At 43.9% G+C, this 26,370-nt stretch overlaps 1 protein-coding gene across 1 annotated transcript in view; it reads left to right on the top strand.

The window, feature by feature from the left end:
• The window catches only part of Myh10 (myosin heavy chain 10), a 126,839-nt gene that overhangs the window by 40,735 nt on the left and 59,734 nt on the right, over positions 1 to 26,370 (top strand). The window contains exons 5-7 of the mRNA XM_032913155.1: positions 12,917 to 13,019; positions 13,583 to 13,612; positions 19,300 to 19,392. Coding sequence (XP_032769046.1) covers positions 12,917 to 13,019; positions 13,583 to 13,612; positions 19,300 to 19,392 — 226 coding nt within the window. The remainder of the gene's footprint in view (positions 1 to 12,916; positions 13,020 to 13,582; positions 13,613 to 19,299; positions 19,393 to 26,370) is intronic.

Genomic DNA, 26,370 nt, shown 5'->3' on the forward strand with positions numbered 1-26,370 from the left:
TTTATATGTCTAAGTAGGATGTTGGGAGAGTTCAGCACTGTTTTATTTTTATTCAATAAAAATTTATTGATCATCTCATGCCTACATATTGTGTAGCACTGGATAGAACAGTGTCCAGGGGCACAGTGGGATCCACTGTGTACAGTAGAAAGATGGCTTTGACTGCACGTGGACTCTGGGCTGGAGGAGATCATTCAGGAGACTGTGGTGATGGAAGCCTAGAGATGGTTATGAACCTACAGAGAAGCAGTTGAGTATAAGGGGTGTTCAGTCCAAGAGCCAGGTTTACTGGGACTTGGTGGTTTATGTGCCCAAGAATGGATTTATTGGTAGAATTAGGCTGTCTCCCTGCATGGTGGGAGCAGGGTGGAGTGGCAGTCACCACACTTGGTTTAGGCCACAGTGCTGGTAGCGTGTCTGTGCTCAGCCCTTAACTTGTAGAAATGTTCTCGGGGAGAGGCTGGAAATACAGAATGGAGGAACTGCAGTGGGATGTTGTAGACGCTGTGTGCTGTATTTGGACACCTCAGGAGACACCAGAGGAAGACACTGTGAAGAGCTGCAAAGTCCATAATGACCCACGGGATGGTGGCATTGCCAAGGGACAAAGGGCCTTTCCTGAAACAGGGAGTGTTCAGGGTGCCTGCTGCCTCCTGAACTGAGTGAGGAGGTGAATAGAAGCCACATAAGATGGAGAATGTTAAAAGGACTTGAGTGGTGGGCTGGGGAGGGCCTGGAAGCCAGGCTGGAGCTGAGAAATAAGAGAAATTTGGGAAAAACAACTGTTTCTCAGAGCAAGAATGTGAACAGAGCAATAGCTGAGTGATAGAGCCCGCAGAGGGTCTTAGCTCATCGGTGCTTTTACTGTGGCCAAGCGGAGGGAGACAGCGTTGTATTTAAGAGTAGCTGGATGGGGGCAAGGAAGGAGGGCTGGAAGGCACCTCAGCTCTCCTGTGGGGGTGTCCACAGGGCAGAGAACTGGGAACTGAGAACCCTAGCCTGTGCTGCCTCTTTTGTTTTTGTTTTTCCTCTGACTAGAAAGCCTGCTGTTTAGTATGTGGTAGGAAGAGAGGTGCAGGAGAAGAAATGAGAGTCTGCTCTGTCACCTCAGTGTTCTTCTAGCATCATTTAGCCTCAAGGACTTACATAAAGAAGTCTTCCTTGAAGCCTCATTCTTAACAGCATGGTCAGTCCCGTGAGAGGACTTAGCAGTTTCTTGCCACCTCATACTGCAAACCTGACTACCTCAGTTTGATCCCCGGGACTCATGTAAAGGTAGAAAGGTGGAGGAAGAGAACCAACTACCCAAACTGTCCTGGTCCTCCACATATGTACATATGTCCCATGGCACACCCCTCTACACACACACACATATACACGCACACGCACACACAACTTATTCAAATGATAAGTAAGATAAAAGTAATAATTAAAACAAAAAATCGTATGGTCCTGCAAGTCTCCCAGCAACTGTATTAGACTCACTTGGCTGTCCTGGTGTATATATATATGGAGAGAACAGGCTTGGCCATCTCATGTGGGGCTCACTCCTGCCTCTGCAGCCAGCTATGGGTGCTAGCAACTGTTAAACAGGGCGCCATGGCTTTTTAAGCATCTTCTCATGCTGGCTTTTATGGGACAGCTGTAGTCTGAAAGCAGTATGAAGGTGCATGCTCCTATTCCTACTGGGTCCCTCCCCAAGGCAGACACAACCTTGGCCAGAGTGCACCTGGGACCCACTACACATAATGAAGCAGTGAGCCGACTGTAGTCCACCCACCTGGGCTGCTGTTATAAAACCAAGTCAACAGAAGGTGGCAGACTCAGTTCCTGCTTACACGTGTTGTTTGGAATTGGATGACTTTTAGCAAGGGCCTTGTGATCATAGGCCGCACTCACCCTCTGAGATACCCCAGCCCTCTTTTTATATTGAGACAAGTTCTCACTAAGTTTCCCAGGCCGAACTTGAACTTCCTGTATAGTTCAGACTGGCCTTGCACCTGCAGTCTTCCTGCCTCAGCCTCCCAAGTCATTGAGATTCCATACTGTGTCACAAGGCTCTGAAAACAATAGGCCCCTTACAAAGGAATGGCTGTTGTCAGCAGATTGAAGGTGGGTGACCGCCCATTTTGTGGGGTTTGTCATCCATCAAAGGCTTGTGTTCGATAGTCTCTTGCTAGCTGAGTTGTCTCTGCTTGACTCAAGGAGCAGCCATTATGAACAACATTTGTTTTTTGGTTTTTGTTTTTTTTTCCCATTCTGTTTTCATTTAAAAATTATCAAAATTTCATTATAAAGAACTTGAAAATTTTTCACATAGCAAAATTAACCAAACCCGAAGTCTGCACATTTCGATGGAGTCTGCACATCTCAATAGAGTCTGTAGTTAGCACAGCCATTCTGAAGCTGTGGACCTCACAGTGGATTCATTCTCTTTATCAAATATGTTCTTATGCACTTACCCATCACCAAAATACCAAAAACCCAGGGCAGAGTTAACTAGAAAAGCAATTAACTTGTCCTCTTTTATGATTCAATGATGAGGAAGGACTCCTTCTATTTTTAAATTGTTATCTAATCCCAGTGTCTTATCATAAATGTTCTCTGACCTAAAACAGTGTTGGAGAACTCCACAGTGAACAGCATACGCACATACCCAGGCACAACTCTAAGACTGTACTCTGCTTGATTTATCGTATCTGACTGTTTGTCCTTCCATCCACTCATCAGCCCATCTTTATGTTTATGTTGGAAGGAGATTGGTCTGGGGCTTGCTTATGCCAGATAAATCGGAGAAAAGAAAAGGTTTGTCTACACATAAAATGACGGTCAATGATGATTGTTTGGTGTATGTGTGAGTGAGCATATGTAATAGAATACGTGTGGAGTTCAGAGGACAACTAGTGGATTCTCTCTATCTTGGGTACTGAAACCCAGGCTAGTTCCTGTTTGAGTCATTTCTCCGGCCCAGGAAAAGAGAGTCATAGTTGAGAAAATGTCTCCATAAGATTGGCCTGTAGGCACGTCTGTGGGGTACTGTATGTGTTAATTAATTATTGATGTGGGAGGGCCCAGCTCACTGTGGGTGTCACTCCTGGGCAGGCAGTCCTGAACTGTATAAGAAAGGAGGGTCAGCAAGCCTTGAGGAAGCCCTGTTTCTTTGTGGACCCTGCTTCAGTCCCTGCCTCCAGGTTCTTGCCTTTGCTTGGCTCCTGCCTAGACTTCCTTCTGAGATGGAGCATTGCCTACAAGTTTAAGATGAACTAAGCCAAGCTGGATTTGGTCAGTGTTTTATCTTTCACAGCAGTAGAACCCTCAGACGGAGATGGCTAGCTTTATTTATTATGTACATTGGTGTTTTGCCTGCATTTATGTCTGTGTCAGATCCCCCGGAGCTAGAGTTACAGCTGTGAACTGCCATGTGGGTATGGAAATTGAACCTGGGTTTTCTGAAAAAGCAGCCAGTGTTCTCAACTGCCAAACCATCTCTCCAGCCCCCTGAAGGGTCATCCTTTAGTCTTAATGGCCCAGTGGAGGAGGTTAGGGCTTCAGTTGGGAAGCTTGGAGCATTCATTACCTCAGCTTTTCTATGCTGATAGACAGTTGGGTCCCCACTTCTGAATATAAAGGGCCAGGCTTCCTTCAGCCAGGACACTCCTGGGAGAGGCTTTTGGGCACCTGCACAGGTACAGAGGTTTAGGCAGTGTTTATTTTGGTGGTTGCCAATTGTTTAGTTGTATGAAGTAATTTTCTCTCATTTAGTAAGCTCCAATTCCCTTCAGCAAGTGCATTTTAATCCCAGTGTTAACAAATCAGCACATTTCTCCCTAAATGTTTTGCTTTATAGAGAGCATTACCTAGGGTCCAGTGTTTTCATATTTTCATTTGGAGCAGAATGCATACTATAATGGGGTTAACACATCCTAAGTATAGTTTTTGCTAAGTCATTCGTGTAAGCTAAACCTCTCTCAAGATGCAGAATAAAGTTCCATCACTCCAGAAAGGTCCTCCCCCTGTCCTAGAAGTGTTCACCCTGGCCTTTTTCATCCTTGCCTTTGTTTGGTTTTAGGTGTCACAATTGTAATATTTAACAGCTTTCATGTTTATCTCATAACGTAACATTGTGACCCAAAAATATGGAAATGTGAAACATTGTATCCCGGGTTTAGCAGACGTGTTCCATGGTGCTTTTGAAAATCCAAGTGAAATATTCCAGGAGTATATTCACCTCTGCCTTACAGTGGTCCATAGCCAAGCTAAAGTTCTACTTCATGAGGAAGTCATTTTGTGTTTATTATTTACTAGTTATTTTATACTCAGTAGCTGTTTACACAGTATCACAAATCAAAAGTTGAAGCAATGTGGGGTTTGTTTATTTAAGTGAGCATGTACATAAGGCTTCAGAGACTGCTCAGCAGTGAAGAGCTCTGGCTGCTCTTCTAGACGACCTGGGTTGGGTTCCCAGCATCCACATGGTAGCTGATTTGCTCCTCTCTTCTGGATTCCAAGGGCATGCATGCATGCATGCATGTAGTGTACAGGCATACATGCAGGTAAAACAGCCACACATATACAATGAGAACAAGTACATATAACTGTACATAATTATACTCTGTCTTTAAGCCTTAGTTTGTGGTCATTTAGTTTCCAATTTGCACTTCCTATGAAGGCTGAACCTCTTCTGCCCATGTTTCCACTGGGTGAGCTCCGAAGACTGACCTGGGGTCATGAGCCTGCAGCCCACACTTGCAGACCAGACCCATTTCTGGTCACTGTGAGGACACGCCAGCTGTTTCTGAAGAGAACCATGTCTTTGATGCTCAGATTCCATTGTTGAACCAGAAGGAAAGTGTAACTCTGTTGACTCCCCTTACATAAGGCTGATAAAGCAGTCACCCCTAATCTCTTCTATAGAGAATACTGACACTTTATGACTCTTACTTTAGACAAGCTGATAACCCCAAATTTCTTTTTCCTCTTAAGTATATTTTAGTATAGTGTATTAATTATCTCCCTTTAAGATGTGACATTTATGGTTTTTTTTTAAATTTGCGTTGACGTTTTGCTTGCATATATGTCTGTGTGAGGGTGCCAGATCCTTTGCAACTGGAATTAAAGACCGTTGTGAGCTGCCATGTGGGTGCTGGAATTGAACTGGGGCTCTGGAAGAGTAGCCAGTGCTCCTAACTGCTGAGCCCTCTCTCCATCCCTTTGTTTTGGATTTTGTATATCAGTCATCTATCATATACACATATTCCACGCGAGTCCTGTATTGAGGGCAGCTGATTATTTTGAAGAGCAGAGTATCTAAGTCTGAAGACAAACAAACGCATAGGATTGGCTAATTACAGAGCTGGCGAGCTGAGGTGCGGCTCACTTGGTAGAGTGCTGGCTCAGCGTGCACGGTGCTCTGGTTCTGATACCATAGACGGGCATGGCGGGGCACACCTGTGATGTGAGCGCTGTATCCCAGGTAGAGACAGGTTCCAGGACTCCTCTGGCCCCATAGTGAGTTTGAAGATAGCCTAGACCAGCTAAAGTGACCATATGGTGTGACTGAAAGGCCATTGCGTGGTCAGATGACATCTGATGATCTTCTCCCAGTCCACCATGCCTGTCACAGAGTCTCTTTAAATCCTTGTTTGCTTTTCCTACAACTCTGTTTTAGATGTCCTCAAGCTATAAAACTTTGGGAATTTTTACATTGCCCTCTTTAAATTATAACTATGCTATCAGAGAAAAAAGGAAGCACATGAAGCCACTTATAGAAATTTAAGAAGCTCTGGATAGAAATGTGTGTCTGTTAAGTTTGATTTTTCTTGTTTTTGTTTGTTTGTTTGTTTGTTTGTTTGTTTGTTTTAAGTTGGGGGGAAATAGTGGACCTACAAGGCACACACCTTTAAATGGAGCACTCTGGAGGTGGACCAAGGAAAAGAAGCTAACATCTTTACCCATCCCCACACATGGGGTCACTTTAAGACCCCACAAGGAGCCAGTGCTAATGTGATGGAAAGGCACTTGAACGCATCCAGTTTCAGTCATAAAGTCTCCTGTTAGTAAGCTGCCTTCTAAAGGACTGAAAGTTTATGTCTTTGGTAGTTTTTATTGGTAACTATAATTTTTTAAATATTTTATAAAATATAAGTTGTTTCTATTATAGTGGTTTAAACTTTAGAGAAGGTTGTTTATAGAAATAGGAAATTAGCTCAAAAATAAGCAGAAACTAGAAAACCCTGGGCATCTGGCAGATTATTCCTTTTAGACTCTAAAGTTTAAAACTGTAGAAGACTTGTTTGCCTATGTCGCACCTGTACTTGTGGCTATGCGTTATGTGTGCAGTGAATGTTGGCTGAGTACATGAATAAAAAATAGAATGCTAATTTTAAATTATAGGAAGCCGCTTATTAATATTAATATATTATACATATATTTAATATAGAAATGGGGTCCTGTAGCCAGAGTTTTAAGGCAAAAATCCCTGACTCCCAGAGTCCTGACCATTAGGCTTGCATGCTCATCTCACAGTGCCAGTCAGGGGTGAGTAATGGGAAAAGCGGAGGGAGAGATGTGATCAGTGTGGAACAGAGGGAAGAGCCAAGGGGTCCGCTGACTTTCCCTCCCCAGTCCGTTTTTAGATGTGTGATTTAGGGTTAAATAGAGGAAGCACTGACGCATGGTGGAGCTGGTCTGGTCAGCATGGCCTGCTTGGCACTGTCTTAGCTGTGGTTCTTCAAGGTGGCTTGCAGAAATCTAATTGCTTGCAGGGAGCGATCTGGCTCCCTTGAAATGAGTGCTCCTGCTTAGGGGTGACCGTGTGGTAACGGCTCTTCAAGGCTCTGACAGTCCTGGAAAACGAGATGAATACAGATTTTTTTTTTCTGGAGACTTGGGGTATGTTTTACAGGGCCTAAGACAGAAATTTGGAAAAACTGACAGGAAAATGCCTCAGTTGCTTTTCTCTTGGCACCTTCAGCCTTGAAGAGGGATGAGGTGATGTAGGAATCACCAGTCAGTAGTTAGTCATGCCTTGCAGTTACCCTGCACAGGTAAGCAGTTGACTGGCCAAGTAACAGAGCTGGAGAAGTGAAGACAGTGAGGAGCTCTGCTTTTCAGAAAGCTGGTCCAGATGCTGCTCGCTGAAGGAGGCATGTGGTGATTTTCAGTGAGGTTATTTAAAGCAGGACTTCACACAACACATGCAGAGAAGAGAAACAAGAAAAGCGTTCCTCATTGGCAGAACTGGGGTGCAGAAGGGAGTCACAGAAGGATCCCAAAGTAGCCTTTGTGTTAGTGACCTGCCTCTCCGTACTGTTTATTAGGGGTTTGTTTCCATTTTTAGATCCCTTTGAGGGTCTAACAAAGGCTCTAGACCTCAGTAGAAAATGTGAAAACAGGTTAAAAACTGATGATGCCCAGCTCACTTCAGCAGGCTTCTTGCTTAGGCTTTAGGTTAACTTTGTACTCCAGTTCACACTCTCTGTGGAGGAATGGGGTGCATGGTGCCAGTCACCCTTCCTTCCCTTCCTGGGCTCTCGGGTCAGCAGTGACAGGTGATACCACTTCAAGGTTGAAGATGCATTGCATTTCTTGGTGGGAATGAAGCCAGGGTGTCTGCTGCCTCCTGGTGGAGGTCTCAGTCTATTGTGTTCCCATGCTTCCAGCATTCTTGTCCTCTGCAGCAGAGCTCTCTGCTGGACTTCTTGTTTACTTCCCCCCACCCCCCAAATTAATTTCCTTATTCTATGTGGATGGGTGCGTATTCATCACTTGCATGCCTGGTACCCATGGAGACCTGAAGAGGGCATCAGATCCCCTAGAATTGGAGCTATAGACAGTTGTGAGCCACCATGTGGGTGCTGGGAATTGGACCCCCTGATCTTGAGAAGAGCAGCCAATGGTCTTGCCCATGAGTCTCCTGGCCAGCGCTCCCTCATTAGAGTGCTTTTCAGTTCTCAGCTTCTGTCTGTTGAGATGCATCATTTCCCACTGTGTTCCCCTTTTCATTTTCCCAAGAATATTGTATTCTTATATTTCTATAATCTAACATTAACATAAGAAATCCTTTTTGTTGTTTGTTACTTCCTGTTGGTATCTCATCATCATAATCATCACTTTTCACACCACTGCCAGCCACCATTCTAGGTGCTCATGGGCTATTGAGTTCTATGGAATAGCTTCTAATCAATGTGCATAGTAAGTCTCAGGTGAGCAAGTAACTGACCTAGGGCACTGCAGGTAGGCAATGTGTTTCTGGTTCTCTTTCTATTTAACAGCAGAGATAAGTCCGTTATAAAGGGGGGAGGCTGATTCTGGCTCATGCTTTCATCCCCTGCTTAGTTGGCTCCATTGTTGACAGTGCAGAGAGCATGCATCCCAACAAAGCTGTAAAGAGACAAGCAGGTGCTGGACTCCCAGCATCCCTTTCCAAGACATACCGTGGTGACTTAATTTTCTTTCACTAAGTCTCCTTCCTAACTGCTAGTTGTGCTATGAGTTAGAAACCAAGCTTTCAACATGTGAGCCTTCAAGGGACACTCAGTGTCTCATGGTAAAGGAAAGATTTAAATCTGAACAGGTCATATTTATTCCATAGTTCACAGCCTTAACCCCTGTATCATCGTTAAAGATTACAGACATAGGTTCTGGGGTTTCAAACTCAGGTCCTTATACATAGCACGCAAGCTTTTACCCACTGGACTGTCTTTTTTGCCCCCAAAGCAGCATTTCATATAGCAGCTCCATTAGACCTGACAATATGGGAGTTGCCTCAGAATCCATTGAAGTACGGCTATGTAACTGTGATGGGAACAAAAACTCGGGCAACTACAGAGACCTGAAGTCTTCACGGAAATCATCATCAGGCGAAATGGAAAACTTATTTCTTGAGCATAATAAAAAAATTACTTACTTGCAACCAACAACCAATAGATAGCACTGGAATACTACTTTGAATAAAGTTAATGACAAAAACTAGTAAACCGTTTTGTGGCTACTAAGGAATAATAATGTAGGGGCTGCAGAGATGGCTCAGCAGTTAAGAGAGCACTGGCTGCTCTTCTAGGGCAGTGGTTCCCCACCTTCCTAATGCTGACCCTCTTATACAGTTCTTCATATTGTAGTGACCCCAAACGTAAAACTGTAATCTTGCTACTATTATGAACTGTAATGTAAATATCTGATATGTGACCCCTTATGAAAAGTTTTTTTCAACCCCCACCCCACCAATACATACATACCAAGGGTCACACATGACCCACTGTTCTAGAAGGCCCGGGTCCATTTCCCAGCACCCAGGTTCTGTAATTTCAGGTCCAGGGATCCAGCACCACTTTCCGACCCTTGTGGGCACTTCATTCACATGTGTACAGAGTACATGCAAGCAAAACTCAAATACACATAAAATAAAAATATTTAAAAGAAAGAAAAAAATTATACTTGAGTAAATCCCAAGTAATCTACCATGAATTCCCAGGGTCCATGGCGTTTCCTGAATCTCCTTGATCTGAGCCGGCTGCTATTTTCCGTCACCATCTTCAGCCAGCTGGTCTGGGAACACACTAAGCTCTTTTCTGCTTGGCGCCTTTGCATGTGTCTCTCCATCTGCCCCAATGCTCTCTGGTCTCTTCCCCTGCTAGTTCCTGATTGTCTTGGAGAAGGTATCTCGCAATGGAGATGGCTGCCCCTTCTCCTCAGATCCCTCCCACCAGTGTCTGTCTCATCTCCTTCAGAGAATTCATTATGGTTTGTAGTCATTTCCCCTCTGTTCACATCCCATCCCCAAAGTTTGATCTCCCAGGGACAGGGACTTTATGCACAGCTGTTGTCTCTAGCACTTAGAAGAATGGCTGACCCATACAAGTTGGTTCACAAGTATTTGGGAATGGCTAAATAAAGTAATAAAAAATCATTACAAGCCAGATTTTCCAAGCTTATAATAAGGATGATCATTAATATGGTGATGGAGGGACATTCCTAACAGGATCACTGAAACTAAATGAGTATGGCCTGTGGTCATTCATTTGCTCAACAGTGTTCATCACACTGAATTTGCTAAGCCAGATATTGGGCTATGAAAGACAAATAAACGTCCTCTTCACTTATTTTGACTGAAAGAAGAATTATCCGAGAGGTAAAATCGCCATTTTCCTTAAAAAGTCACATTCTGTTAGTGCCATTTATCTCACACACTACTTTGGGTGGTGTGGTCAGCTGGGTTGCAGGATGGTAGATCAAGTACAGTGGAACAAAGTTATTTAAGGTTTATCTATGAAATGAACTCCAGAGACTATTTCTTTTCTTTTTGTTTTCCAAAGAATGGTGCTAGTGGTTGCTAATTGTATTTCAAACGTCCCCGCCTTGTGGTGCTGACCTTGAATGGACAATAGATAAGAGAAACAAGTAGGCAAGGTGAAGGTCACATCTCAGATCACTGGAGACCCACACTAGGGTGTAAGCCAAGTTATCTGAGTGCAGGAATTACATTCTCTCAAATTATAATCTTTTTCAGGTCGACTAAAGAGTCAGCTATAAAATCTGAAACTTTTCAAAGGTCTAGTTGAAAACAGATAGATGTAATAATACAAATTACATAAAATGAGAATTTGGAAGGATATAATAATCTTAAATGCAGGCTTTCAAACGTGGGCAGAAACCTTATTATAAACTTGGAAAAGCTTGATAGATTTGAGTACCTAAGACTCAGAAATTCATAGGAGAAGCAGAGGTGGCCAATGTATTAGTCAGGGTTCTCTAGAGAAACAGAACTGGTTGTGTCTTTGTACGTAAGGATTTATAAGCATGGCTTGCAGGCTGTGGTCTGGCGAGTGCAACAATGACTGTGTTCTGATGGAAAAGCCAAGCACCCAGCTGTTCACTCTGGTGAGCCTGGCCTTCAGTACATGTGGAATCCCCAGGAAGAAATCATTGCTTCTAAGAGCAATGGAAGGATGCCCCGGCAGCAGAATGGATGGATTTGACAGCCAGACTGAGAACAAGCAGGCGAAAGACCAAGCTCCCGTCTGTGTGTGTCCTTTCATGTGGGCCGCCATGAGAAGGTGTAGCCCAGATTATGGGTGTGTTTGCTGACTACAGTGTTCCAGATTGAGGGTGGGTCTCCCACCTCAAATAATCCACTCAAGAAAACTCCCCCACAAGTGTGATCAAGCTGCTTGGGTTTAGTTGACTCCAGATATATGCAGTCAGGTTGACACCCGAGATGAGCCCTCACAGTTAGCAAGCATGAGGTGTGACTGTAAGTGATTTGGGTTGTGTCTAGGATCAGCAGTCTTGGGAGCTAGGAGGGAGCAGATCCCTTGCCTACATTTTCCAGTTGGGATACTGCAGCTCAGAGATGGTTTACTACTCCAGTCCCTGAAGCTGGTCAGTAGGATCCCTCCGCCCCGCTGTCCCGTGTTGAGGCTGAGGTTAACCTGCTGCAGAGCACCCATAAGCCTGCTGGAGACTTGAGGAGTGGGCAGTTAAAACAATGCAGTCTAAGTATTAACTCCAGAGAGGAGTCAGGATTCCCCGGAGAGCAGAGTGGCAAGACAAAGCACTGAGAGACTGTACTTGTGCGCGGGTGAACTGCATCTACAATTTCTTCTGTAATTCAAATATATATTTATATATGATCTTGTATATGTAATTTATAAAGGTATACTTTATATATAACATTTTAATATATGTGATTATTAAAAGAGTAAACCATTGCTTGTTTTCTGGAAACCTGAACTATTCTGAACAGAGGAGTGAGAACCCGGGTGTCCCTGAGGACACAGAGGGTTCTCTGTATGTCAAGCTTAGTTCATACTATGGGAGGTTACGTGGAGTCAGACAAGAACCAGTCCATGAGGTCATGGGATCAGGAGCCCTGTGTGTGAGACCAGTACCAGTGGGAAGGTTTTCTCCAGGTGCACCATGGGCTCAGCCCTGGGATGGCTCCGTGCTTTGGAGATGAGCACCAGTGCCCAGCAGGCCTCCCTGGTGTCAGCTCGTCAGACTGAGTCTACAGCGAAGTGTTGGCTTCTGTCAGTGCTACTGGGGCTTTCTGATGCACTTAATGAGGTTGTTTGCTTCTTTTTTTCCATGACAATTCAAGTACATTTCTCTTTGCTCATGGAAGCTCTTACCCCTAGAAGAGAAAATTGTGTTTTGGCTATGTGCCTATGTTTTCTCACCAGTACTACCAATGACTATTTATTTGGTTTTGTTTAATATCCCCCACCCCCTTTATTTTTCCAAGATAGGGTTTCTCTGTGTAGCCCTGACTGTCTTGGACTTCACTTTGTAGACCAGGCTAGCCTTAGAGATCTGTCTGCCTCTGCCTCCTGAGTGCCACAGCTAAAGGTGTGTGCTGCCATGCCTGTATTATTATCATTAAATTATTTTAAATTATTAAAAAAATAATTTTCTTAGGCATGGTGGCTTAAGCCTTTAATCCCAGCACTTGGGAGGCTGAAGCAAGAGGATCACTGTGATTTCAAAATACTAGTCTCATTGTAAGTTCTAGGCCAGCCAGCCTTGGCTACATTAGGAGACTCTGTTTTAAAACCACAAAAAGCAAGCACACATGAAAATGTGCTCAGTAAAATGGTGGGGAGAAATGAAAAATAGGTGTGAAAATCAATTCTCCTTCGCAATCCAGAGCTCATTTTTTTATGTATATTTTTAGTGCATTATAAGAAGAAAATGATTTCCAAGGTGGTTCAGTGGTGATAAAGAGGTTTCTAAGAGTTGATAATTTAAAAGCAATAATAACATTTTTTGTCTGTTACTACTGTTACCTGTAAGTTTTCTCCTCTTTCTCTTTTTTTCTTTCCCTAAATCTTATTCTGCTCAGTTTCATGTATCAGTTGTAATTTTGGAACACATTGCCCAGCTCCCCTTTTAAAGTAGCTGGTGTTGCGATTTCTTTTAGGGGTGAATCGGGTGCCGGGAAGACAGAAAATACAAAGAAAGTCATTCAGTACCTTGCCCACGTTGCTTCTTCACACAAAGGAAGAAAGGACCACAATATTCCTGTAAGTCTTTGCTTTGTTGCTCTTTGTCTGCATTCGTTTGCATTTCATCCTAGTATAATATCAGAGACAAACCAGGAAAGCGCAGCTGCTCCATACACTGCTCTGGCAAGCAGCTCCCTGGTCACCCCCAGCCGCCTCCCTCTTCCTTCATTCAGGAAGAGCCAGGCACAATACAAGGAAATCTAACTAGGCTTTCTCACAAGCCAAATGGGAATTATGGCTGTGGCTTGAAGCCCAATTTATAAATTAATGAGCAGTGCCTGTGAAGATCTATGTATGCCAACCAAACGTGTGTCTGTAAATAATTCTAGTGGTTCTTTCCAGATTACAGAGTACCTATGGCTGCTGCCTATAGCTGCTCGGGGTTAGGGGGGCGGGGTCTGTGGAAGGAATCCATGGATGATAAAAAGATAAAAACACAAAATATGGGCATCAGTGAGCCTCTCATTTTTGAAATGTTGCGGTAGTTTTGGTAAGCCTGCGTGTGCCAGCCAAACCTGCTCCCGCTGCCCGCCGACGTGGTGCTTTGTGCTAATGTCTGCTTATCTGTTTGTAATGAGCAGCAGGAATCGCCTAAGCCAGTGAAACCCCAGGCAAGTGACTTTCTTTGTGCTTCTCAGTCTTGAGTGCCTGCACTGATTCTGTCTTTGGATAGAGCCTCTCCTAGAAACAAGTAGCACTCTTGGCTCTGAGTGGAATCTGTTCTAAAATGAGAGTTGATGTTGAAAATGTGTCGCTGGCATCTCACTCCTTCACGCGAAGCAGCATGCGCTTGTGCTTCCTACTTGTGTTCTAGATAAATCCGAGCAGTTCCCCTCTTACCGTGACATTGAAATGCATGTTTATGAAGTCTTTAAACTTAAGATGATTTCATCTATCATCTTAGGTGGAATTATCTTACTATGTATTTAACAAGCACATGAAAACTTGGTTTTGTGCTGTACATTACATTTTAAATTTGGGATAGAACCTTGAAAGTTGTACCTTGAAAGTTGGGGACACTACATTTACCACCTGTTAAGTTTTTATGGCATCGTATATTTATGTCTGTGTGTGTTTTAGCCCAAAGGCTTCCTTGTTGTATTTAATATTCCCAATAAATTAGAATTTTCTTTGTGCTGGGCTACCTTTTTAACCCCAGAATTCCCAACATTGAACAAACCACAAACCAGAGCTGGATTCTATTCCCTGCTTCCCAGGAGTCCTGGAGGAGCAGAGCATGGCTCTGGACATGATCCTCGCCATGACACAGCAATGGTTTTTGATGTGTTTTCCCCAAGCACAATAATGTCGTTAATCTAAAGCAAGAAGCAGTGCTTTTGAGTCATGGCTGATTTATTAATACACGTAGAAAAGATTATACAGAAGAGCTATCACAGGGACAGAGACTCTCAAGTATCTTTCTTAGCATTCAAGGTGAGAGCTCAAGGTCATCTCCAGAGCTCTGTTTGCCTGTGGAGGCCTGTGATGTTCTTCCTGACTTCCTGCTGTCCAGGTCAGCAGTGTAGCTTGGAAAGGTTACCAAAAGAATTGTCATTGTCATGCTATGGGATATGTAAAGACTTCTTTGGTAGCTGAAGAAGGACAACACAGACAAGAAACCAGCTTTTCTTTGTGCATTCAAGGTGCACTCTATGACCTTTTAATCTGCGCGGAGCCTGAGATAGCATTAAATAAGCAAGATAAGGAGTTAGATTTTCCTCATTCTCTGAAACACAGGAGCCATTGTTATTTACATTTCGTCCCCATGTCGTGTTAAACTACAGGGCATCCCAGTTGTATGTGAGTAGCATGCCACACTTGGATGTCTCAGGAGTTCCAGTCCATCCCTGGAAGCAAGTTCTCCCAAAGGCGGAGGCTGCTGCTTTGAGCTATGCTGTCCCTGCTGGGTTGCACGTCTCTGCATGTGCTGTCTGCGTGCACAGCCCCAAGGCTGCCTTCCCACATTCATTGCTACCTTACCCAAGTTGCTAGTATCTGTGATGTGTTTAAAAATATACAAGTATTGGTTCTTAGTTGCTCTCCAACACCCTGAAGAATATGAGCTTATAAAGTAGTCTCTTGGTACCGTGGTGAGATTGGCTCGAGGCCTCTCCTCTTACCCTCCTCCGCTGACAAAAGCCTCAGATGCTCAGGTGCCACGTATAAAATCGAACCTGTGCAGTCCTCTTGTGTGGTATAAGTCACACTAGAGTGTAGTGTCTGCTACAGTAACTGCTGTGTGAGTAGTTGTTACTGTGATCAAGGGGAACCTATATGTCCAGTACAGATAGATGCTACTCTCCCCTAAAATATTTTCATTTCATTTTTAGTTGAATTTGGGGGTGCAGAGCCTACAGAGGACTGACCTTGCAAAGTCACTATTTGTTTTAGTTTCATTGTTTTTCCTCCCTCTCTCCTTTATTCCACGTAAGCGTTGAACTTTGTTGGTCAAATATTACAATACAGTTCATGCTGCACAGTGTGCCCGTTTACACGTACAGCTGTGTTCTCATGTCTCAGCCACACAGTGCAGCATCAGCACAAGTGTAGGACAGTTGCAGTTTTTGCCTCCCTACAAGAAACCCCTCTGTCCCCTGGTTGTCACCTCCCGTTTCCTCCTGTGCTGGCAACCACAAGTCCACTTTCTGTCCCCTACAGAAAGTGCCTGTTCTGGATATCGTATATGGATGAGAAATGGATGAAAAATGTTTTCTGACTGTTTTCTTTCACTAAGATGATGTTTTTGAGGTTCAGCCTACATTGTATCATTAGAAGTACAACGTTCTTTTGTCATGGCCTAAGAAAATTCTGCTGAATTAAATATGGCCCATTTCAGTGTCCACTCAGAAGCCGGCAGGCATTGGGTCACTTCTGGTTTGGGCCATTTAGAACATTTAGGCACTTGTTCTGTAGGGACACTGGTTGACTGCTCTCGAGCACACGCCTAGAGTGGGATCGCTGGGTCACGTGAAAACAGCAAAGCCATGCCCGAGTTTCTGCATCCTCATCCACCCTTGGCGACGTCTGCCCTTTAGTATAACCACCCAGGCGGTGCAGCTGGTCTTTTATAGCCTCCTTGAAAATATGAACAAATAAAAGAAACACTGGTTTTCAAATTCAAGTTACAAAAGTAAACTTCAAGCAAAGACTTATCCGTGGACTTTCAGATGTGTTTTATAACATAATTGAAAGTTATATTTGGCTTTACGCCCTCGGAGCCACCCACCAGGCAGCTGCAACACAACACCACTGTGGGTTTCTCCTGACAGGGCCTTCAGAGGCCTCGCCGTGTCCATTGCTGCCCGAGCCTCAGTATGGAGCACTTGAGAGTAGATTTGGAAATGACTAATTTCTCAAACTCTCCCTCCACTTAGAGTAATGCCTTCAAGCCCATGCACCTGCCTCTCAGCCTTCCTTCTTCAGATGATACTGTCTTTCCTCAGTGGCCAAAACTGCCTTGAAGGGAGGCAAAGATGACATAGCAGATAGGGAAACCAGACCCTGCTGTCTGAAATTGGAATCTGATTTTCCGCTTTCATGGAGCACTTGCGCTTGACCCTGCAAAGTGCAGTGGATCCTGTCCCACACCTCATCTACCAAGACTCTGCTGTACATTGCAGAATGACTCAAGAAAATAGTTGTCACCCATGATTGGAAAGCCTTATAATACTAACTAAATACTTAGAATTTTGTAAATGATTTAAATAATGTTTCCCCACCACATCCGTAGAGAACATTTGTCGTTATCTAGAATAGAAGCAAAGATGAGTGCTTGCCTAGCTCTAGTGGGGACAACACTTGTTATTGTTCCCTGGTAGTTTTTAGAGATAAAAATACCATTTACATAATTTCTTAATTATGACTGTGATAGTAGTTTAAAGATACTTAGTTTTGCGTAAGATCTTTCTTGATCTTTCTGATGTCTCAATGTTTTAGGAGAGGAACAATCCCATGACACCCATTAGTAAAGTCAACAGCAATGACACAGAATGCTAGTCTGCACGGTGACTTTGAAGCTGCAGCCCAGATCTCAGGGCTGCCTTTGGGTCATCCCCACTCCCTTTCCAGGCACTGCTAGAATGTTTTAGGACTTATTATATATCTGCTCAAACATTTGCCTGTGTCATTTTGACCTGATACTGACTGAGATAGGGAAAGGAATTGGTGAAATAAATGTGACCCAAAGAATCCCTGTTGCCATGCCCAGGGACGGGAAACCAGGGGTGTTGTACTTGCCTCCCCTCTAAATTAAGAAGACACCTTAAAAGAGGTTGTCGATCTTATGATTTGGAAGGATGGTGTGTGATTTTAAGGAGTCTGTATTTCAGATCTCTGTCTCATGTAGGCAAGCACTTATCACAGCATCAGTTTCCCTGACAATTTCTGCATTTCGACCCCACAAACTGAATTGAATAGCAAAGACAAGAAGGGGCCTTTGGAGGGTCATACAACGAGTGCAGAATTAGTGTGCTACAAGCATTGCAAGGTCTCAGTCACAAACATGTTGATGGAAGTGACAGCTCACAGTCTCCCCTGTCCTCCCCCAACCCTGCAGTGTTAGGGATCGAATCCATGACCTTGCACATGCCAGGCAAGCATTCTGCCTCTGAGCTACATCCCCAACTCCTTCCAGACCTTAGTAATAATAGCTCTCAGTAATCTAATTTAGTTCAGGATTCCAAACATCTTTAAGAAAAGTTAGTGGCTAGGAGTGGTGACACAGGCCTTCAATCCCAGCAGTCAGGAGGCTGAGGCAGGTGGATCCCCGTGAGCTGGAGGTCAGCCTGGTCTACATAGGGAGTTCAAGGACAGCCAGGCCTACACAATCAGACCCTGTCTCAAAGGAGCCAAAGAAAAGGAAGGAAGGAAGGAAGGAAGGAAGGAAGGAAGGAAGGAAGGAAGGAAGGAAGGAAAGAAAGAAAAAGGGATATTGTTAGCATACAATATACAGAGATTTCCATAAAACAGTTTTAAACTGAGAATCACTGTAGAGAGTGCCCTGGGCATCTTACCTAATGCCCAGAAAGTCAGGTGATACTAGGCAGTGAATTACCAGGAGCAGTCCTTGACTTTGTTCAGCTGAGAACAGTGGTAGACTGTGGTTTAAGGCCTGTGATAACCTGGGCTGCCCAGATAGACATCAGGCGCATACCCTCATGTTTTGTGGGTGCCTTGGGAACACTGCCCTGCTCTTCACACTTCATCACACCACAGAGTCCCCACCAGGGGGAGGCGGAAACTATGAGGTCTTCAGTTGGCTTTGTTGATGCCCTAGATCCATGAACAGTGAGGTAATACCACGGCGTGCATTTGTTCCTGTTTTGAGATTTGATAGTGGCACTTGTCATGCATCGCTTGATGACCACTAATTTACAAACCCAACATGGGTTTTTTGGTTTTTGTTTTTTTTTTTTTTTTGTTTTTGTTTTTTTTTTTGGTTTTTTGTTTGTTTTGTTTTTGTTTTGTTTTGTTTTGCTATTGGTTTCTATTTATTTATTTATTTTTAGGTCTAGAATATTATGGGCAATTCAAAGTACAGGGATAAGATTGGGAAAGGGAGACAGATTTATTTAGATCATAAAAGATAATTCTGAAATTGCAGTCCCCAAACACAACATCAGTTTCTAATGTTTTTCTTGGCCAGGCCCGGCATTAGCTTTTGTGCAGCTCTCTGTTAGGCTTCATGCACTTAACACCTCTCATTTGTGAGATCTGCCTGTAGCCTAATTTGCATACAAAGATTGACTAAAGCATACTTTCTGTCAAGTGTTCTACTTCTTGGTGAAGTGAGTGCCTTGCCGTCTTTGCCAGCCTCTGACGTGGAGGTGGGGCGGTTGTCCATCACTGTGTCCACGCTGTGTGAAGGCATTTAAGAGTATGGCAATGTGGTGGAAATTTTTCAGTCAGCCATCTTAAATCCTTCATCCAAAGCAGAACGAAAACAACAGCCGCAGTAATGTGTTCTTAGGCCGGGCGTTACACTTGATTTCACTTCATGGGAACCATTTGCCATGTTTTCTTTTCTGCCTCGTTTAAATTGTTATCTGTCCAGCAAGATATTTTCTTCTCCTGACCCCTCTCTGGAAGCTGTTTGCTTTTTTTTTTTCTTTCAGCAGAAGCCATTATCATAAGCAGGAATAGAAGCCAGCAGATGGCACTGATGGCGGGCCCCAGGATGAAAGTGGTGGCGGGGTGAGGGTATGTTTTTCACCCTGAGAACGAAGTAAAGAGGAGATTAACATATGTCTGTTTTTATTTATGTGTGTGTGTGTCTATGTGTGTGTGTGATGTCTTTTAGGGGGAACTTGAACGGCAGCTTTTACAAGCAAATCCAATTCTGGAATCATTTGGAAATGCGAAGACTGTGAAAAATGATAACTCATCTCGCTTTGTAAGTTGAAAAGCCCAAACACTTGGGCGTCTTCAGATTTCTCATGAAATGTCTACTGACTTGAGCAAATGAGTTGTTTTTTCTTTCTAGAAAGGCTGGTTAATAGATGTGGTAATACTTCTGGTGATTGTAATTGTGTTTCATTTCGCATGTTTGTATATGGAAACATAGCTGCATGCCCACTCTGCATATCTCTTTATCTTTGTCAGTCATTCTATTATGGGATTGGCATAGGTAGCAGGGTGCTGGCTAGTTTTATATCAACTTGATATAAGCTATAATCATCTGAGAGAATGAAGCCGCAATTGAGAAAATGCCTCCATTCAGTTGTGCTGTTGACAAGCTTGGAGGGCATTTTCTTAATTAGTGATTGATTGGGGAGGACCCAACCTTTGTGGGTGAGGCCATCACTGGGCTGATGGTCCTGGGTTCTACAGGAAAGCAAGCTAAGCAAGCCATGTAAGCAGCACCCTCTCCATGGCCTCAGCATCAGCTCCTGTCTCCAGGTTCCTGCCCTGCTTGAGTCTGCTCTGGCTTCCCTCAATGAACTGTGACACAGTAACCCCTTTTCTTCCCAAATTGCTTTTGGTCATGGTGCTTCATCACAGCCATGGTAGCTCTAACTAAGATGAATGGTGTGTGTGTTGAGTACTTAGCAAGTCAGTGGGTACGATAACACAGCTGATTTCCATGTAATGAGTTGTCCTTCTTATAACTTGCTGTTTCTATGGGAGGTGGACAGGATGCTTCTCACTAGTAGGACTTCTGCTTACAACTTAACTTTCTTTGTTTTTTTGAGACATGGCCTTTCTTGTAGCCCTGGCTGCCCTGGGACTTGCACTGTAGACCAGGCTGGCCTCAAACTCAAGAGATTTTTTTTTTTCTGCCTCTGCTTCCTGAGCCCTGGGATCAAAGGAGCGCACAGCCTGGCTTACAGCTTGTTTTCTTTAACTATTCAACCACACCAGTTCCTTGATAGCTTTTCTTTCCCCTCAGCTTGACTAAGAGAATTTTTTTTCCATTAACCAAAAAATGTTACTGTTCAAATATTTCTTACTAAATTGTTCAAATTTGACTATTTTCCCTCCTGAAGTATTGGTGAGAGTGGGACACCAGAATAAGAAGCATTTTAATTCCAACCATTCTTTCATTTTGGAAACATAGTATCATTGTTACATGCTTTTAAAAATTTAAAATTGAGTGTAAAATTGTGGGGTGCACGTACATTTTTTGGTGGCGTGGTTTTTTGTGACTAATGAAAGGGACCAGATTCAGTTGTCACCAAGGCCTAGCCTAGTAAACACAGGCCTCTAACTGTAGGTTACACAACAGAGATGTGTTCTTATGGAGGTTGAAAGTTAGAGATTAAGACACCAGCAGGTTTGGTTTTCTGTAAGATTTCTCTCCTCCTTGTCTTACAGACAGCCATTTTCTCTCCAGATCTCTCTCTCTCTATCCCTGTGTCTATCTCCTCTTTGTCTGAGGACACCTGTCTGTTGATTAAGGCCCATTTCACTTAGTTATCATTTTAAAGGTCCTCTCCTCTAAATATGTCCTAAAATGCTGGGGCTGCACCACAGTCTCAGCCCCAGAGAGTTATTCATGTTGTCTAGGAAATAGTGATCTATTTGGAATATTGTTTGCTCCTAGAAAGAAACATTTGAAGATTTGCTTTTTGAACATTTTCAAAGTTTATTTAGTAATTCCTTTCGAATTGTTTGTCCAAAGTGGAGTGAGAATCCCTGTGGTTGTGGAGGGATGTCTGTGCCTGCCAGAAATGACCTGGTGAGACTTGAACTAGAGGCCCGTCCTTCCTTGGGCCATCCACATTGAGCCTGTGCCATAGTTGAATCTTAAATTCTCTTTCTGAAAAGCCCTGTGTTTTGTGCGATGACAGAAGTGGTGAGCTCCCAGTTTTGGTATGTGACTGTTTTTTTTTTTTTTCCCATGAAGGTTTTTAAGTACAGCTTCATGGAAAATCCTTTATTTTACCACATACATCCAGCTACCCATCTTTTTGGACTCCCCACACCCACACACACACACACACACACACACACACACACACACACACACACACACACACACAGCCTGCCCCTAATCACAGTTTAACTACAGGAGAAACTGTAATACACAGTAGTCTTATTTTTACCTAGAAAAGAAAAGTTGCTACTAGATCGTGCCTGTTGGTGGTAAACAGTAGTGATGCTGTTAGTAAGTGATAAGGCTCCACCCCTGCCAGGGCATATCTTCACTCCCTTTTGTGTTTAGTTGCTTATTGCAATGACCCCAGAAGATACCGATGGAAACATTTCTTTATAATCTCTGGGTGTTGAAACTTCCGTCAGAGCTCAGCAGGGTAGTACTTGCTTGTTCAGTGACTCCTGAGAAGTTGTGGTTAGGAAGCTGGTTAGTGTTGTTGTGGTGGGAAGGCCTGCCAGGATAGAGGCTCTTTCTCCAGGCTTATGCAGGCAGCTTTTGACAGGAAGGTCTAGCCTCCATCAGCTGTGGTAAGACCCCAGCCTGAGCAGCTGAGCCTCTTTGGAGCTGCCTGCATGGCTGCTGTTTTCCCACAGGAGAAATGATCCAAGAGAGAAAACGACTCACAAAAAATGTCTTTCATGGGCCCAGCTATCAATCTCTGGCTACCCCAAATCCTTAGAGGATCTCCATTGTTGACATATGGCCCTGATGTATAATTGACATCACTCCTTTTTCAATTTTATTTATTTTTAAATGTTAATTTATTGGTTTTTTGTTTGCTTTTTAGTTTGTGTTTTGAGACAAGGTTTCTCTGTGTATGTAGCCCTACTCACTCTGTAGACAGGCTGTCCTCAACCTCAGAGATCCCCCTGCTTCTGCCTCTCAAGTGCTGGGAATAAAGGCATGTGCCACCACATCTGGCCCCTCTTACTAATTTTTAATTGGGGGCTCTCCAAGAGAAGGGTATTGATATGCTGCTGGTATCTGTTGGGTAGAGGTCAGCAGTGCTGCTAAGCATCCCATAATACACAGTGCAGTTCCCACAACAGAACCACCTGGTTCCAGATGACAGTTATGCTGCAGTTGCAAAATTATGCTCTCGACTATACACTCAAATTAGAACTCGAACTAAACCAACACTTCTGCAGTCTGTTTACAGAGTGCATGAGCAGGCTGGCTGGTTTTTGATGGTTGGACACAGTGTCACCTGGGTTGGGAAAGAGGGATTGCTTCTTATAGATTGTCCTGTGGGCATTTTCTTGATTAATGATTGCTGTGGGCAGGCCCAACCCACCGTGAGTGGTGTCATGCCCTTTGAAGGTGGATTTGGTGTGTATAGGGAAACAGGCTGAACAAGCCAGTAATCAGCGTTCCTCCATGGTCTCTGCCTCAGTCCTTGCCTACAAGTTCCTGCCTGAGTGATTAAGACGATATTCTTAGCTGTACCTCTCTTTCAAAAAGTAAAGGGATTTTTTCAATTTTTCACTTTTGTACAGTACTGGGGATTTCTTTGTTCATTTGCTTTGTTTCTGAGAAGTGGTTTAGTAGCTTTCCGCTAGTAAAAGGTGTAGGGTTGTGGGTCTCTCATCTGCTCTGCCACAGGGCGAGGCCACTTGGGAAGGCCAAGAGTTTGACTCTGCTTGTCCCACTCAGTGTTGGGCTGGTGCTGGGCTGTAGGGTAGGGCTGAGGACAGCTGCGGGGGTGGGAAAGACTGGTCTGAGACCTGGGACAGCCAGAGCTGGCTGGGGAGAGGCTGAGGCTGTGGAGTTCCCAGGCTTTTGGATACCCAGGCGTGCTGGAAGTCAAGGAAGAGCTGAAAACTGAGTCTGGGCCCGAGGCCTGGATCTAGTCCAGGACGTGGGGTGGGGGAGATTCCGCTGGTCCCACGGGTATTGTCCTTCACTTGAGGTGGCGGTTGTGACTGCGAGTACGGAAAGGCCTTCTTCTATGGGAGATTAGACAGCCAGCGGCTCTGTAGGTGAAGGCCCTCTCCATGGCTCCCCACAGCAGATCCCAATGAAAAGAGACAGTCTATGATTCCAAATCACTTATTGCCATGGTAGAAAGTGGATGCATAAAACCATACCCCACTTCTCACAGTGGGCCTGAGATTTAACACCTTTAGCAGAGAGGAATGTTTGGAAAGGAAGGCTTATTGGCTAAGCCCTCCAGGCTCCTAGGTACCTCATTAGCATGGAGATCTCTGTCTTGAGCCTACTTGACCACAGGTCTCTTTTCCTATTGCTTTGGTCTGAGATGTTAGGGATACCTCATCTACACATGGAGGGGCTTGTGGCGTTGCCTTTACATGACTGGTGGCCACAAATATATGGGGATCTTCTAGTCTAGTGACATGGGCCTGGTCCGCGAAGCAGGCAAAACTCCTACCCTCCCTTCAGGGTCTCTGCGGCTTCAAAGCGTTTAGCTCAACCGAGGACCTTTCATAGTCCACTTCCCCACAGCAGCAAACAGGGGTCTTGATGTTAGTGTTTTCTTAAACAACAATTATGTACTTACGTTCACTGAGCACTGCTCAGTTCTGGTTCCTTTCTCTGCCTTCTGTGCTGTTGCCTTTGGGTCCTGGCAGCACCCACTGATGATGATTGCCGTAATTTAGATTTGCATGTTAGTTTATTGTGCAGTCAGTTAATTATTAGTATCTCTTCTTTGCCAAACTATTCTTCTGCTCAACCAGAGTCTCTGTGAGTGTCTTACAGATCTCTAAGGTTTAGCATACTCTAAATGGAAATTTTCTTCTTTCTTAATTTATTCCATTATGTTTTTATATCAATAAATTGAACCAAAAAGTTATACAAGCTTATTAAAGCAAAATGAAAACAGAAAAAGCCTGGGAAGGCAAAATCCCTAAGAATTCAGAGTTTTTCTATTAGCCTATCTCCTAGGTGTATCTGAAATATGGCCACATTTCTCTCTGCTCCCCAGCTGTCTGAATGCCATCCATTGGAGGAAATTCTGTTATTCCTGTTCACAGCTTATGCCAGTCAGTGGCTGCAGGAGTCTTCTTCTCACAGCAGTTACTTTGATTGTCATCTCTCCCCTGAGGTCAGCCAGTGGGGACTTCGTCTGCCTTGTCCCCTACTGTGTACTTGGTTCTGGCACTGTGCCTCACAATGTAAGAAGATGTATTTATTTAATAGGATCCATTTCAGCAAAATACTCCTAAATACCATTTGCACTCTAGGCCTGGGGAATGCCTCGTTGGGCAAACTAGAGTCCTGCCCCGAAGGACTTGCCTTCTTTTGGTTTAAACATCAGGATTCTTGGATTCTTGGGACACGCCGTGTCCTGCAGTTGTTCACTCTGTTGCACGCCCCAGCAGTGTGTGTGTTCCCGTTTTAGGAGTGTGGGTTGGAGTTATGTGGGAGACATTTGGCTCCATGGACGGGACAGGCCTTGGGTTAGCATTGGTGTCATCCTGAAAGTGACTCGATAGTAAAAGATGAGTTGTATGTACAGTGAGATTCTATGCCGTACCTGTTTACAAGCCACGTGCTCACAGCTCTGAGCTTTAGAAGCCATTCAGTTGTTTCTTTGATCTAATATAGCCAGCTAATTTCCTGAAGATATCTTTTCTTCTAAAGATGCTGGCATGTGCTTTGTGTTAAGGGATTCTTCAGGAGAGCATTGCCCTTATGAAAATAATCATCCACAGTTAGTCCCTTACTGTTTATGGGAGGCAAAATGCATCCCAGATGGAGGCAATTTATGGACAATGGCTCTCTCACAATGCAACTTTGAGACAGGACTTCAATTTAACATGGTGGCTTGAAGCTGCAGACAGATCACTCGAAAATCTGTTTGCACGAGTACTTGTTTCTTTATTGATTGTGTTCCACTGTTAAACCAAACTGAGCCAGTTTAACAATTCAGCCCTGCCGTGGCCTCTGGCAGATAATTAGCTTCTAGTAGTTAAAGCAAGGTAAAGGTATAGGTGCCTCCCTCTCATTTTATTCCTAGATTATAATGAAATCAAGTCACAAGTTTATACCCTCATATATATTACAAACATTAAAACTCCTAAGTCCTCTGACCAAAGCTATGAAAGGTCAGCTGTAGCTTGTGTGACAGTCTCAGAGATGGGGTCCAGTCTGTACTTAAAACCAGCATCCCAGATCAGCACTGCATTCACATTTACCCTTGTAGAGCCAGGCCTTCTGCAGACAGAGCTCCTAGCAGCCAGGTCTTCTGGGTGCCCAGAGTCTTAACATCGTATTCAGACCTAGGTGGAGAGGGTTTGCATTTCTGGTCAGGTCTGGCCTTATCTCAATACTACTCCTGTTATCCTGGTAATTTCTGATACCCATTACGTTAAGTAACAGGCCACTTAGTTCACATGGAAACTCATTTTAGTAACAGCAAAGCTTCTGGAGTGGTTTGGAGATTAGGATAATTGAAACATTTGCGGTGGCCATCTGGCCTTTGGATTAAACCCTAGCTTCTACTCCTCACATGACCTTCGTTGTTTAAGGAAAATGGTTGCCTTCAGAATGGAATTTAAAACGGTATCTGTATACATCCCAGTCGTTGCTGGAGTATTTAAAGTAAAGCACGGCTCATAAATAATTGTGTTAGGTGCCAAACTAAGAGGGGAAATAATGGCAGAGTATAAAACGAACCTGCCTTTCCCCTGTAGTAGCAGACGCTTTGATGGCCTTTCCAGAAAATTTCCCAGAAAAGCTTGTCAATTCAGAACAAATATTAACGAAAAGAGATTGAATTTTCATTATAGAATTAAAATAGGCAATGTCCAGGTTGACTTGTTAAAATGAAATTCCCAAGAAACTTGTATTTTAAGTCTGAGGTACAGTTCAGCGGGCATTTCCAACAGGTTGTGTGGAGCCAAGGATCGCTGTGAATGTTTCCCAGTGTGCAGAGTAGCTTTGACTACTGTACGCTGTTTGGTCATATTTGTGGCCCTTTCCTTGCCTTCTTATTGGTAAGATGCTGTTTGACTGCCGTGAGTACCATAATCT

Source organism: Rattus rattus, chromosome 9 (genome assembly GCF_011064425.1).
Source record: "Rattus rattus isolate New Zealand chromosome 9, Rrattus_CSIRO_v1, whole genome shotgun sequence".
Taxonomy (NCBI): domain Eukaryota; kingdom Metazoa; phylum Chordata; class Mammalia; order Rodentia; family Muridae; genus Rattus; species Rattus rattus.